General features: G+C 42.3%; 1 protein-coding gene across 1 annotated transcript; it reads right to left on the bottom strand.

Moving 5' to 3' along the window:
- LOC108080463 (uncharacterized) lies at nt 1-606 on the bottom strand (the record flags this gene model as incomplete). The annotated part of the gene is made up of 3 exons (XM_017175201.1): nt 1-156; nt 211-378; nt 439-606. Coding segments are annotated over 3 exons (492 nt in total), but the record flags the coding sequence as incomplete, so codon positions are not given.
- Between the last annotated feature and the right edge of the window lie 15,694 nt (nt 607-16,300).

Here is a 16,300-nt window from a genome sequence, read left to right as displayed (position 1 = left end):
TTAGGAAAGAGTGCCATATACACGGACCACAGCACGTTGAATATTTTCTGCAAACCAATTTGTTTCAAAAATATAGTCGCCTTCGGGAACTGGCAAGACAGCGGTTACTTGATTATTTACAAATTGCGTATTTAGTTTTTCCACAATTAAATCATGCTGAAAGGAAACTGGTTTTAGTTTAAGGGGAATTTTGAGTCCCAAATAACTTACATTATACGGACATGTATGATTCATATTGGAGTAGGTCTTGAATAGGCTATACAGATATGAAAAAACGGGATTCGATTTTGGATTTCTAATAAACCTGCAGGCATCCACGGTAACATTGTACATGAATGGTCTGTAGCCATTAAATCGCTTCAGAACAGCAATGTTAACCTGTTAAAATATATAAAATCTTAGAAGTTTCAATTAAATTGGAAACATTTGCATAGATACCTTGATTTTGGTAATGGGAACCTTGTGTAGTTTAACTTTTAGGGAAAGATATTTGAAGCTGCGATTGACTGCCTTTATGTGGCAATAATCAAAGCTGCTAAAACTCAAATCCAAAGATGTACACTTAATGTTCGTAAACTCAACTTTTGGAGAGACCTGGTATATTATAATTGTATAAAATATTAATAGTTATATAAACTAATTTAACTTACCCATTTCAAGGTGTATAAGATTACACACAGTTGGAAAAGTAGAGCACCCGGCAAGTGCATTTTGAATACTGACGAAGCAAATCAAATGAAATGAATTGAGTGTGTTAAAAAGACATTTTAATGCAATCATCGCCATGACTTTATTTGATTTTAATAATTCGAAGCAATTATTCTGTTGTAATTTCTTTGTTACGCCTTTTCCCAAGAGTTCAAGGCCATGATATGGCGAGGTCAGGATGACTATAATATATATTTAAAATACCGAACAGCAAGATCAAATCTCGGCACAATTTCAGAACATTATTTCCCATTTCCAGCCGCACTGCACACTCCCATTAATCCTCTTAATTTGCTTGTACTCATGTTCATTTGAAATATTTCAATAGATTGCAATTGGTATAAAAACCCCGTATGCGGTTAAATTGTATTGCATGGTAGATAAACAATAATTACGCACATTTAAACACACGCAAATTAACTTGGCCGCCTCTCCGCTCCCCGGGCCATAAGGCTATGACTGGCAGTGTGCGTGCGTGTTCAGTTGTTGTCGGTTGGTTGGATGCTCGGTTGCCCAGTGTGTTGGCCAGTCGGTTGCCCAGTTGAACTGTTCTGGTCATTACAGATTTATCGCAACATAATGTAGGTGTGCACGATTTATGCACAGTTTGCTGAGAGCGACAACAGTAACGATGCCAACAAATCACAGTCGGCAGCAACAACAATGATGATGATATGGCATCAAGGAGCGCAGCAGCAACAGCAACAACAGGATCCACCACCCAGTGGCCGCTGGCCATCAAGCAGCAACAATGCCAGACCGCTGGGGCTGTGCATCCTCCGCACGTATGGGTGCTGATTGCCACCCCCATTACACTGAGAAAATAAATAATATATGAGTGATTGTAAAGGAAACATTTCTTCTTTTACAAGAAAATATCACATTATGATATACCAGTTTTTATAGTCATTTCCTTATCGAGTTGATTAGTGTAACAGAGCAATAGTTTATTTTCAAGTGTAGAATATAGGATACATTGGAGATATCTGCTCCGGACTCCGGCTGACTCTCGCAGTGAGTCCTGTGCTATATGGAACGTATCGCTTAATGTGTGGCAGTGCGTTGTGCTGGGGTTGGCCATGTGTTGAGGTCAGCCTCAAGCGGAAACGGAAACGCCCCACAAATCGTGGCCTAATGATCGGGCTTTTATTTAATTAATTGTTGATAACAGTTTCATGCCCAGCGGAAATGCGTCACCGAGTAACCGCCACAACCCTTGACCGACCTCAACTGGTGGCTGCCATGTCTTTAGCTCTTCAGCCATTTTAAAGGCATCCAACATATTGTTGGGTGCGAATATTCCCGCCCAAATTGATCACAAAGCCATTAATGATTCTGAGATTTTTGTTTGCCCGATTTCTCGGCAATTTCACGCCACATGCGATTCAATATGGCCTGGCCGGGTCAGGCATGCCACACAATGGGATAATTAAAATGCTGGTCTGCGGTACGAAGGGGTCCGCGGAATGCATGCTTAACCCCATGTGACGACCTGGAGATGGAGACCTGGCCAATGCATTGGCCATGGTGTGCCACTGTCATTACAATGCAATTATCAGTTACAATAAAAACGGCCACAACTCAAAAATATAATTGAAGCCCACGCACGGGGGCGTAATTGTTAACTTTCATTACGTAATATCCGTGCCCGGGCCCAGACTCGTAGCCGGACACGGACTCGGACATATCCTTGACTCTTTGGGGGATTGCGGGTGGCCGGGCAGAGTGGCGGCAAAAAGCTGAAAAATTGCAATGCTTTCATTACGCATCCCATTGCATATTTGCGCGGATCCCCGGTGCTCTTTATCTCCGCTCTTACCCGTCCTACTACCCGGGCAATTACGCCAGCACGCATATATCAATTAATTACTTTTATGATTCCATATAACCGAATCGGACCAGCCAGCAACCAACCCACCGACTCCGCCCACTTGACCCAGCCTGCGTAATGACAGATGCAAATATTTGGCCGCTTTCCGGCAGGGATTGCGGATCGATAAATTGGCCAAAGTCAAAAGTCAGCCAGGTGCACAAGGTCCGAGTATGAATGGGCTCTGAAATGGAAAACAATTGGCAAAGCATATATATATATTTTTTAACATTTTAAAATTTTTTAAGGAACAAGAACAAATATGTTGAATTTATGCATTCAAATGAAGCTCTCTACTTCTTGACTAAATTTATTAAGTTCTACAGATTTATTTAACGTAACCCTACTGTGAAAATGTATTTTTGAATAAATGGATCCTAAAAGTAAAAGGTTGGGGTCGAGAAAATCCTCTTAGGCAAAAACCCGAATTCGAGTTCAGTATTTTCAATTAAAAATACAAAGCAGGTGGACTGGAAATTCAATATCTTTCAACCGAATGCAACGCTTCTTATAATTTCACCTAGATTCCATAATCACTCCCATGAAGGGGAACTTTTGCAGTTGGGGGAACCTCTATACAGATATACATACGTATACGTTTGGTCCATGAATATTTATACTACTGTGAGCTTTCACTTGAGACCCGGTCAAAGGAACTCTCATTTTAATGTATTCCCTCGCACGACTTTCATTTGTTTTCACTTTCGTTTCCATCATGGGAAAGCTGGCAGAAAATATCATGCGCTCCCCTTGTTGCAGGCCAAGGAGTGAAGGGAGCACTGGGCCAGGATTTTAAGGGATTTTTGTCGATTTTCTTGGACTTTAGTGCATTTCCTTGCACTTCCACAGCTGAATAGCTGTGAGGAGCGACTCGTTTTGTTTGTTTGTTAGTTTGGAAAATTGAAGTGGCCTTCAGAGTCTAATGGTGCTTTGTCATTTCATATTTGATTTGATTTTATTTTGTGGCACAACAATCGAGTCTATTTTTTGTTAATTGAATTCCAGGAATTGACTTTCGAGTGCTTATAGAAATTGTCAATTTCTATTGAATTTCCACTGGGCAATTATTATTGGATTTACACCTAAGATGTGCTGAGGCCCTTGGACTTGCTTCGGCATTTGTTTACATTTGGCATGAGCTTGTAATTATTTTTGTAATTCATCAGGGCAAACTGGCATTGTTCAGTATTGTTCGTGCTTCTCGGACATTGCTCAATTGAAATTTAATTAAAACGTAAGCCCTGAGCGGACACAGGCCTTTGTCCGAAAATTGCGAATGCTTAAATAATAATTACCAGCAAATCAGGGACTCAAAACGTGTCTGAGTGCGTAAATCTTTCTTAATTGGGAAGCCTTTTAGGGCTCCAGTGGAAATCACATGTCTGATTAACAATGTGTTGATGGCTGTGAAGTCCTGACTCCCCAGACTCATCTGCAACATCCATCGACTATTCCGGCACTGATTTCCTTGCGGCTTCGCCTTAGCTGAACTGTAATGAACAGCACGGAATAAATAAATATATAAATTCTTCAAGATTATAAATTTTATGCAGTTGTAAACAATTTCAGACATGCGACCACAGGCCCGGGCCGGGAATCTCTGGCGGGGATTGGGGGAGTAGTGTGGAAATGGGGGCGGATGTGCCACAGTTGCATAAAATTGCATACGGAAAACTGAGCCACCACAACTTCTGGGCCAACGTCGATGGCTGCGACGATGTTGTGGCTACGCAAGGGAGGAGTAGCTGGTGCCGCTGGTGGGCTGTTGGGATGGGATGCGGCAGCGAATGGCGGAGTGGGCTGTGTGCATCCTTGGCGGACATTTCGGTTGCGAGGCACGTTTTAAAGGCTTGATTTATGCGCACTAACTTGGATTTTACAGCCCCCCTCTCGCAGTCCGCCGCCCGCCTCTGCACTCGTTTCATCTGCGGCGGCTGCCACTTTTCTCTCTGTGTGTTCCTTTGCCTTTCTTTTTTCCTTGTTTTTTTTTTTATGTCGCAGGGAAAGGATTATTTAGAGTCAGCAGCGGCTTGCAAGCGTCTCAGCGATAAGAACGCAGGACGAACGACAATGGCCAGGACTTTAGGGATGCGGTTGCGAATGGCATTGGGGATGAGGATGAGCTTGGGGATGACGATGGCCGTCTGATGACGACAAAAGCGCTGCGATCAACGCAGCAAGACCAGCTTGTCCACGAGAGAGGGGATACAAATGGTGGAGGGCAGAGAAAGCGGGAATGCTGTTGGAGATGAGGCTCTGGAGGAAAACGAGCCCTGGCCACAACTACATACCCAAGCTCAGACAAGAACAGCAAATAAAATAGAAGGGATCTGGATTTATTGAAATAGAAAAACATGAATAGGACAAATTGACAAACCAAACATGAGAGCGCACTCAATACATTTGGTAAATTCTATTTTGTAAATCAGAAGTAAAAAACATTCAAAATAATTTCAAAAAATACAAATTTGTTTTAAAATATATACTAAAATTAATAATAACAAGAAAGGAAGCTAACTTCGGCACGCCGAAGTTTGTATACCCTTGCAGATTGGTTTTTATATATATATTATAAATTCTAATGCTGAAGACACACACAAAACAGAGTTTCATTACATTTTACCTATACTTATTATGTTTACAGTTTGACAGTTACAGTTTTACATTCACACCTTTACATTTTCTCTACATCTACCGATCGGTTCTAGGGCAGCTATATGATATAGTTGTCCGATTTTTTTGAAATTTATACCAAAATTCTAGAATAATAAAATAAGCTTATATCACGGAGTAGATGAAAATACGTTGAAAAACAACGAATCTATAATTTTTTTTCTATTAATTTCCCGATCGTTCCTATGGCAGCTATATGATATAGTCGTCCGATTTTCATAAAATTTTTACCAAAATTCAGAAATAAAATAAAATGGTCATATCTAAAAAATGGTGCAAAAATGTTAAAAAACAGCAAAGTTATAAGTTTTTTTCTAAAAATTTATCAAACATTTGTATGGCAGCTATATGATATAGTCGTCCGATCCGGCCCGTTCCGACATATATAGCAGTGAGAGTATATAGAAGCAAAGTTTCATTCAGATAGCTTTAAAACTGAGGGACTAGTTTGCGTAGAAACGGACAGACGGACAGACGGACAGACGGACAGACGGACGGACAGACGGACAGACGGACAGACGGACAGACGGACATGGCTAGATCGACTCGGCTATTGATGCTGATCAAGAATATATATACTTTATAGGGTCGGAAACGTCTCCTTCACTGCGTTGCAAACTTCTGACTGAAATTATAATACCCTGCAAGGGTATAAAAACAAACCTAATGCAGAGATAATTTTGTAGATGCAGTTCTTTGTTAGTTAAATAAGTAAGTTACATTTTCAGCCACTGTGCCACATCCGACCGGAAGCTGCAACTGTGTGTGCAGTCGGCTGCTTAGCTATTTCCACCATAAAATATCAGCCACTTGCCCACAGATAAAGCTGTCCGCCCAACCGAATGGCTAGCCGGGCGGGAAGCCGGATCCCACTAAGACCGCTTTTCCAGCTCCCACGAAATGTGGTTGAGACGACATCATAAAGTGCACCTCGACGACATCCGAAAAGCCAGCAACAGAACGCAATTGTGAATCGGGAGACAGTGCGTTGCCCTTATAAATTTCGGCATTTAATGTATACCTCGGCAGTGTTCGCTACGATAAATAATTCCGGTAGCATTCCTTGGCCTGTGGGTGTGACTGTCCTACGAGTGTGAGTGTGGGATCCAAATGCCAAATGAACATCCGTTTTGCTCTGCTAGATTTTCGCTATTGTTGGCAACAATTCCAGCAGCTCTTGAGGGGATGAGCACGTCCCAGAAAAGCTGCTAACCAAATTCCAAACAGAGTCATAGTTGCATAAGAATGAGTTACCACATGCAACTCAAAAAGCAATGACAAATTTGCAACCTGAGTTTTGTTCGTTGACTAAAAAAGGTAAGCAGAAGCAGGTTGTGGTTCGTTAGTAAAAATAATTCTTGGAATATTAAGCACACTTATTATTCTATTTAATTTATAGAGATATTACACAATAAAACATACATATAATATTCAAAATAGTTTACTACCAATTATAAACTTTATAACTATCCAGTTTGTACTGGTCGGTCTCGAAGCTAGCTGACTTCAGAATCTCCATAAAATAAGTTGTAAATGCTCTGCCCTTCTGCTTTTGCCACCATTTACTTATGAAATTCCTTTTGCAAAACTGACAAAACTAAAATAGCTCAACGCCCAGATGAACCTGTCAGAGTCTCGCTGGCCAAAAGGGAAATTTCCCTTTCGGAAAGCGCCCCGGAGCGCTGGGCCCCAGCTCTTCGCTCGGACACTTCCTCTCTGTGCGAAAATGAAAATTAATTAAAACTTTGGCAAGACACGCACACGTTGGAAAAGCGAGAGGGAAAAACGAAACAAACAAACAAACAGGCAAAGCCAAAAGACACAAGCGGAGTCGAGGAAAAAACGAAGAAAATTATGATGACCATGATGAAGCCAAAGGTGAGGAAATGGAGGGTGCTTGCTCCGGATTGGGACTGGGATCCAGGGGCTTTCCATTGGGGTCAGCGCGTGCGGCAGACGTTGCTGCCATTAATCCATCCTTCCACACACAGACAGACACAAGTTCATAACGCGAATATAAAAACGCTGCAGGATATCGCTACAACAGACAATTTCCGGGCAACTTAAACTTGAAGACGTCCCCCAGATCCCCCGTCCACGCATCCGGTTTTGTTTGCCAAGTTTCTGCTTCGCTGAATTTCAATGCTCTTGGTCAGAGCCAGAAACGGAGCAGAATCGGCTCCAAAAGCAGCAGCAGCATCACAGCAGCAGCCTGCCTATATACTACATATACAACCATCCACCTCCGCATCGCCATCATTCTCCTCCAGGGACACCGATGAAGTCTTCTCCAAAAAAAACGAAGAAAAAATAGGGAAGAAAAATTAAATTATTAAAACATCACCGGATGTCCATTGAGTAAAGAAGCAGAAGGCTCAAAGGAATCTGTCGCAGCTGCTAACGAAGTTGTCCAGCGGAATGGCACCGACTTGCCAAGTTGGCTTCCCAAGTGGCCAAGTGCAAAAGCCGTGGAAAGGCGGTACAAGTGAAAATTGCTAGTCAAGCATAATTTCCGGTTTTGGGATAAGGATCGAACAATCGACTAGAGATCCGGCAGAGTGTTTGTCGTTTTGAATAGCAACTACACAATAGGAAATTACTCAACTGATCTTTCTGCGAATTAAATTGGATTAAATTAAATTGGATTTATATTTATGATAATATATATTATAGTATGATTATTAAGACCAAAACAATACTATATTGTTGCTTGCACTTATCAAAATTTCCTTAAAAAATCAAATTATTTAAAGCCCATTCGAGATTCTTCCCGGGTCAAAATGCAGTTCGAGTTTTGGTGTTAATTTGCATAACTTGCACCGGATAAAGTATTTAAATAATTCATATGGCAGAGCAGCATTGATAGCCGGCAATAATAAATACGCAGAATGGGTAAACAGTTTGCAGAGGAGGAAATGCTGCAGCCGCAACGACTTTTCGGCGGCAACAGATTGTTCCGACGTTCATTGCAGCCCCAGCTTCCTTCCAGGTACGAGGTCAGATATGCCGAGCAAATATGCCGTTGCTGATATATCTGTGTATGTATATATTCCTTATCCTGCAACTCGGCGGTGCCTGAGAAAACACAGATGGGACAACCCACACACTTAGCCCGGTGGCAACCATTTTGCCTGGATTATGGCTGCTGCAACTGCCACTGGTACAGTGTGGCGTCGCTATTAACGATGAGTACATTGCTATGTCTCTAGAATAGAATTTACGAAAGTCCCCTAAACGTTTAGCTTATTTATTGTTTAATTTTCCCTCTCAGGCTAAAGTTGCGCAAAAAAGTATGCTATGGAAATGCAACTCTCGTCAATGGTATCAAACGGCATGTCCTTTGTTTACGGAACATAGCCGCAAGAGACATATCACCCCCGGAGTTATGTAAACTTTGTTGCGAAGGACATGGACTGGCCATAAGAACAAGCCTGGCCAGGTGAACAGGTAACTATTAAATAGCCTGTCATCCCGCACACACACATGACATAGTTGTGTGCATAAGCGGCAGGACATGCATGAAGGGAAGTCCTTTCGTTGGGGCAGAAGTGCAATAAAGAAATGACAACGGCAGAAGAACAGTAAAAGCTCTTTGTATGCAAATGCAACTCATGTTGGATCTGGATCCACTTGCAAATGCCCCACCACCACCTGCCCCCTGCTTTTCCGATGCAGTTCTATGCTGATTTTTTCCCGCCACTCGAGTGCTCGAGGAGGCAAGCCAGACCACTCCAGCTGGATGACCACAGGAATTAAATGAAATCTTCTTTATGCTTCGCCCGAAGCCTACGGATAAGTGCCCCTTCGTGGCCCCCCAAAGCCCTTGCGTGTATGTGTTGCTATTGTTTGCTTGCTGATTTCCAGAATTTATTGTTATTTGTTTTATTTATAGTTTTCCTTCAATATTCCCGCTTAAAAGGCAATGTGGTGCGAAAAATACAATGAAATATAAGCAAAGTTTGGCTCAAAACAAAAAGTTTACAGCGGCGTAAAAAGTATGCGAATGGGCAATGGCTTAAATGGTAATAATTTTCTTGAAAGGGTATGGCGAGTTCTTGTTTGGTAGCTACATCAATAAAAAAATTAAATATAATATATTAAGACATTTTCAAAAACATTATAAAAGCTAGAATGGAAGAGTTTTCAGCTTAAAGATTTTTTTCTAGGGTATAAAAGTATCGAGACTTTCCATATATAGATTTGAAGATACCATGGTAGTTTTAAGAAAGATTCTAGCCTTACCACCTGCCTTTTGGCAACACATACATACTTACTTACTTCAGTATGTGTGTGTGTTTGTCCTGGCACTTGGCCGCTCCTCATGGCTGATTTATGCGCTGCAAGTGCAGCGGGAAGCAAAAGTGCTGCCAGCTTCAAGGTACTTGCAAAGGATGCTCGCAAAAGTGGCCGGCCACTCCCCTTTTTTTTTCGTGGCCCCAGCCTAAGTGGTTTATACTCGGCGAGATTTTACCCGAAATACCTATAAATTTTAACTCGTTCGTTGTCTAAGTGGGCAAATACACGTTCGCATTCTCATTCGCATCCGCATCTGCAGCCACATCCACATCGACATTTGGTATTTTCCCCTCTGGAGAACATCCTCCGCCATTGCCTTTTGCTACAACTTGCAGCACTTGTGAAAAGTTTGCGAAATTGTTGTCTAAAAAGTTTCTCCTGCGGTTTTATGTTTTTTCTTTTCTTTTTTCCCTTTGCGTCTGGTTTTGCGTTAAGCTTAACGCACAAATTATTTGCTCAAGTTGGCCCTGCTGCACTTTTGGGAAGAAAGGAAAAGGTTAAAGGCCCAAGGTGTGCTAAAATATTTAGAGGCCGGTTCCCTTAAAAATCCAACCTTTTAAATGAATTGGGAATTGTGTTTAACCGAAAATGCTGGATTAATTTATGCGCCATCAAAAAGGGAATCTGCCGTCCCAGTGCGGTTTGGGTCGTAAAAGGAGGACTGGACTGGCCTGGAAAAAAGTTGGCCACATAATCCCTTGTAATTATGCCGAAATCGCTTAATTTTGCAAATCCACCGCGATAATTAACTAAAAGTGTCATTAAGTTTTAAGCAGAAATAAGCAACAATGTGCGACTCGAGTTGGGACTCGAGTTGGGACTCTTGGCGAGGGAAGGACTCGATGGCCTCGATGGCTATGGCGATGACGATGGCAATGGCGTTGGCGACTTTGTCAACAATAACAAGCAACGTAATTACGCCGGATCCAAGACTGGACCCAAAGCCGGCGCGAAAACAAAAGCAGGCGACTCTGGGATAGAAAGCGAAAGAGAAAGCAAAACATAAAGAGGATGTGGCCAAAGCCTCGAACAATGGCAAATGGCGACAAGGAAGGTTGAAGAGGAATCAGTAGCAACTCTGTCGGCAGATGCCACGACCTCGAAATATCCTATAATTCTATTAAATTGTATTATTAAAACACATAAGCTTTCCTATCTTCAATAGTGAAAGAACTATTACCAAACTATATTTACTTTATAACTTCTTAAGTTTCCAATAGGTGATGTCTTTAAATCCTAAGTATTTTGTGTACCATTTTAGTAAAACAATTAATTTGTAAATGTTTTGTATAATAAAGGATATTTCCAACATATTTGCAATCATCAAGAGAGTTAATTATTGATACTCTTTTCGAAGAGTATTACCAACACCTGCAGAAATGTCCTCTAGGACTCCAACACACCCGCTAATTCATTGAGTACCTGGTACAGAGGAGACGACGGGTCAGGACGACTTACACTAAACATCCATTTGGGTATTAGCCGGCGAAGCGGAAGCCGCACAAAGCGTGCCACCATTTGCGCCCAGCTGGGATGCACAGCCGAGTATCCGCAGGATGCAGGACACCGAATGGTGGACACTGGACACAGGACTCCCAGTGCAGGCGGAGTGGACCGATGACCACGCTAAGTGCAGGTTTACACAGGCCAATGATTGTGCGCCAGGCGATTTTGTCCGCGATCCTTATTACAGACCGCGCTAATTCCCATTTGAGATAGTGACCCCTGCTCGTTCGGAGTCTTTCTTCGTCCTCGTCCCGCTGGCTGGAAAAGCGCAGTGGAAAAGTGTAGGACGGGGGACAGAATATTCCCACGAGGAGTAGGAGAAGCAAAAACGGAAGCTGAGAACAGCCAAACAAGGAAGCAGAATGAGCGGGTGAAAAAATAGCGGGAATTGCCGTCTCTGTTTGTCGTCCTGCCGGATTTCTGCAACAGGGTACAAAAGGGGTTTCGGATGCAAACATGGGAAGCAATCAACTGAATTTTACAGGGCATTTGAAGACACGCTACCCGAGGCACGTATCATCGAACCAACACAAGGCACATCGGATAAAATACAAAGTCAACTTGGAAAGATATCTTGGCATTTATTGAAAGGGTAAGGAAAGTTATTTTAAATATTTACATTACAACCTTTAATTTTAGCGAATACAAATACATATTGTCATTAAATTAATTTGCTTTATAAATGTAAGAAATATAAAACAAAGAATAACATCCTAGGCATTGCAAAAGCTTTGACAAATACAAAAAGAGAGTGCATCTGAGAACTGCATAAACCCAGGAATAAAACTTGCATTTAGTGAAACATTTACGACTTTCCTCTCCCAAGGCCCCGCTTGCTCCATTGCCATGGATACTTTGCAGCACTTTCGGGACAGCTTAGGGAAGCCATTAAACTTACTTAAAGCATTTTCAAAAGCTAACAAACGTCAACGTCACTCGCAGCAGTCAGGGGCTGCAGTGAGTCGGAGACCGGCTGAAGTCAAAGACTCCAAGTCCAAGTTGGAGCTGTCAGGGCAGAGCAACAGTGGCAAGGCAGTGCACGGCAAAAGGACTGTAAATAAGTAACAAGGATATCCAATTATTTCTTTACCACAGCCCACTGGCTGGCAAAGTGGCTACTGCCCGGAGCAGCTACTGCTGGGAGCAGGATCAGCAGTACGGAGGCCCAAGTACCCGGGGAGTACCGAGTGCCGAGGACATAAGTACATAAATGCCCCTGCCTTCAACGGGCAGTAACGATTAAAATGCCGGGGTCCTGGCCCAAAGGCTTTCATAAATTTGCACATAATAAAACGAAATCTTTGCCTAAACTTGGCCTATTAATGTTGGTATACCAACCACACCACACCACACCACACACACACGCTCACCCGCACTCGCACACATGTGGGATTATCCTGCGTGGGACAGAAAAGGGACACAGGCAGACAGACAAAGTTTATATTCAATTCCCAGGCTAAAATGCGAAAATGCCTAGAAATCCATTTACGTAAATTCTCTATTTAGCATGCATTCGGGGCATTTTCATTGTTTTTTATACTCTTTTTTCGGCCTTTCCCCCGCCATCATCAAATTTCAAAGCCGGTCTGTAGTTTATTTTGATGGGTTTTCACTCTGGCACCCGGCTTGCTCCTTTGGCTGACCCATTTGTGTGTCCTGCGGCTCTGTCTTCGGTTACAGCCCCATCGCTTCCTTTCTTATTTTTTTTGGTTCTGTGTGTGCCGAATATTATCGAATTTCGATTGTCTTAGGAGACTCGAGAGTTGGGGTCTAAGGAAGTCAAGGAAGTAGACGAGGAAAAACGAAATTATGCGCATTGAGTTGTTGGCCAGACCCAAAGCAAAGATGATGCTCACATATATACCCATATATGTCTGTACGTATAGCCGTAGATATAAATATAGATATTTGCCGCTCGTGTGGGTGTTTGCAGATTTGTTTATAGCTTTGCATAAAAACAATGCCCCAACCTGAGTCCCCAGCCTCCGTTGCTTGTGGCCTTCGGAACGTGGTACGTATTGGTACCATATCAATATCAGCCATGGGAAAGCCTAACGAATTTCCGGAAATTTATTTCAGGAGGATTAAAGTTTTACTTGCATGCAAGTCGAATCCGCTGCGAAGTGCTTCCTCCATTGGCTTTGGGGTCATTACTTGACTTCTTGTCCCACAGTTTGCCAACAACTTGAAGTCAGCTTAAAACTTGAGAGCAGCCCCACACACATTTATGGATATGTGGTCGGTGTGTGTATGGGTGTGTATGGAAGGAGTGTTTGCCACTGTAACTATGTCATTGCGGTTTCCTTAATTCATTTTGTTTGTAGGCGGCGCGACATTGTCACTGTCATCGTCATCCTCGTCGCCACCGTCATTGTCAGTGGAAACCGCAGTCCGCTGATTGCACAGACACAGCCAGTGAAACAGGCGGGAAAACGGCAAGAGAAAGAGACAAAAACAAAGCCAGAGAGAGAGACAGAAACACAGCTAGAGGGGGACACACTTGAAAAAGTTGAAGTAGGTCCAAGCATTAATATTTTTAATTTATAATAACAGGAAATGCTTATTTGGTTGATACTTTGTTTTTTTTTTTATTACTAGTTTGAAACATGAATCAGAACCTCAATTAAATCTATTATATAGCAAATGTATAACTTAAGCAGAAGGCCATTGTAGCTATTGCTTAACAAAAAAAACAAAATTATCCACACTTTGTAATTGCGGATAATTTATTTATAATAATAATAATAATAAAAATCTATTAACTTTAAAGTAAAATTCTTTTTTTTTCAGTGCACCACAAAGTGGAGAGCTCGTTGAGAAGCCTTCTACAGCTGTTGTTCCCGTCGTTGTTTTTAGTTGAATGGCAGCGCTAAGCGGATTAACGCTGTTATTTTAAGTTCAACAAACGAAACGAAGAATAAATTAATGAGTTTTCACTGTGGTCGAGCAGACGGCGTTCGGGGCCCACCAAATGGGTTTAACAGCAGAAAGCCAAAAGCCCAAACACACACAGAGAGAACGAGGTCCTGGGAGGTCTTCTCCCCTCCCGAAATGTCACAGCTTTTAAGAGCACTCACTAAAATCAGTAATTTGTACCCTTTCTGAAAGATATATTCGACTCTAATGGGATTCCATGTCTTTAGCTTCCAATGAACAATTTAAGAAAATAAATAAATAATAAATAATTGTGGTTTAATAAATATAATCGATTGATTATTGATTTCGCTAAGTGCAACCTTTCTTAAAATGACTTTGCCTTACAGAGAATAGAAAATATCCTATTTTTGAAACCTCACCTGACTTTACTCCCCACATGTGGGTATTGTTGTATTTTTTGTTATTGTTATGCTCTTGGCATTGATTGTTGAAATGTGTGTGTGGGTGTGGGTATATGCCGGACAGTGAAATTGTAATTAGTTTAAAATTTATGCGGACCCGCTTCCGCATTTTCCCATCGAGTATCACGTCCGTGCCGAGTTTTATTTTTTTATGTTCGCGCTGGCAACCACGTCCTGGCAATTATTATTTGTGTGTATGGGTTTCTTTTTGTTTTCGTTCTGGTTCGCTCCTTTTGCCTTTCCCTTCTTTTTATGAAAATTCTATGAATTTTCAATCCCAAATCGGATTATGGCATTAGCCGGACTCAGTGCGCTCAGAGAAAAACCCGCAATTGCAAGAGCAACCAAAAAACAAATAAAACTGAAGGTCGATGGAACACAGAATTGTGGCGGCAAAGCACCGACTATGACTCGAACTTTTATCATAATGATATGCAGTTAAGCCGGCAACGAAAAGATACACAAAGCCATTTTAACCCAGTTCGGTGTCAAGTTCGTGTCCGTAAAAGTCGAGGGAGCGGGCAGGGGGTTGCATAATTGAGTTGCGATGCAATTAAGCAGTTTCCGACAGGCTGCCATCCAATATTTCTAGCCAGGACCAGGACCTCTCTTCGACCCCCGCTTCTCACTGTAGAGAGTCCTGCCAGGACTTGCATCCGCCAGTGCATCCGCTGCGAGCTTTGACGAGCACAGCCAAGCGGATAATGGAAAGCGCTTCAAGTCCTTCTCCGCCTTTGATGGCTCCTGACTTTGAGCTGCGCTCGGCTCTTAGAGCCAAGTTGCCCCGACATTTTTGTATCGCATTGCTGAATTTGCCACAAAATTGCTGGTAATTAGCAAAAGTTCTGAATGCCTTTGATTGATTCCAGAAGTCCTTGTCGGTTGGCAAGCAAAATTGATAATTATGGGGTTAAATAGCGAGACTTGGGGTGAGGGAAAACAGGGTGAAAGGTTGTAAGTCAACGAGATTGAGTCTTTGTCATAAAGTTATTTAGTTAGTTTAATGGAAGCTAAAATTAATTAATATATGATTAATAAGCATATAATTAGTTCTTTAACAAATTTTACCTTTTTCATTAACACGTTTTAAAGTTCTAGACACCAAAAACTTTTACAACCTTTACATTTCAAAGTGCTTTCCTCGCTTCGAGATTCCCCGAAAAAAACTTGAGCACAAAACACACATTTCCCCCTTCTGCCCTGGAGATAATTGACAAACGCTTTGCCCTTTAACCAGTTTTGTTTGTGTTCCCTTCTCAATTTGCCACAAAGTAGTTGCCGCCACCCGGAAGAGGATACGGTGGGCAGGGTGGCAAGTGGGCGGTCAAATTTACTTTAACGAACTCAAATTCCGTGAAGCTTTTGAGTTGGGCAGAAATTAACTCACTCGCTTACACTGTCCACAGAAAGTCAAAGCCAAAAGCCGGTGCAGAGATGCAGCAAAAAAATGCCTGGCTTTGATTCCTTAGCCTCCTGGAATCTCCTCTTCCTGGATCCTGCCGCTCCTCCGGCGTCCCCTCCCTTCGATTTGTTTTTGTTTCTCCTGTTTTATCTCCGTCTCCTTTCAGGGCATTCATTATGCCCCGCCCTTTGGCCCCTCGATTCGCCTTCATTTATCACAGTTTGTGCGCATTTGTCGAGCTGCCTTATCCCGAGTGGGTGACCCGGCATCCGCTGCCACTTTGACAGCCCCGAGATCCCCGGGGAGAGGCCGGCCTGAGACGGAGCATTCCCCGGGAACAGGATCGAGAATGAGAAGGGGAGATAGAGCGGGAGTAGGACTGAGTGAGCCAAGTTGTCAAAGGGAACGCTTGGCGGAAAAATGTCTTTTAATTAGTGTTTAATTGAATTGCAAACTGGAATTTTAATCGAAAATTGCACCGAGCACGACTGTTCCGCCCCGTTTGCT

The sequence above is a fragment of the Drosophila kikkawai genome, chromosome 3R, assembly GCF_030179895.1.
Source record: "Drosophila kikkawai strain 14028-0561.14 chromosome 3R, DkikHiC1v2, whole genome shotgun sequence".
NCBI classification, from domain to species: domain Eukaryota; kingdom Metazoa; phylum Arthropoda; class Insecta; order Diptera; family Drosophilidae; genus Drosophila; species Drosophila kikkawai.
The sequence above is the reverse complement of the archived record's forward strand: the minus strand, read 5'-3'. Positions and strand labels throughout refer to the sequence as shown.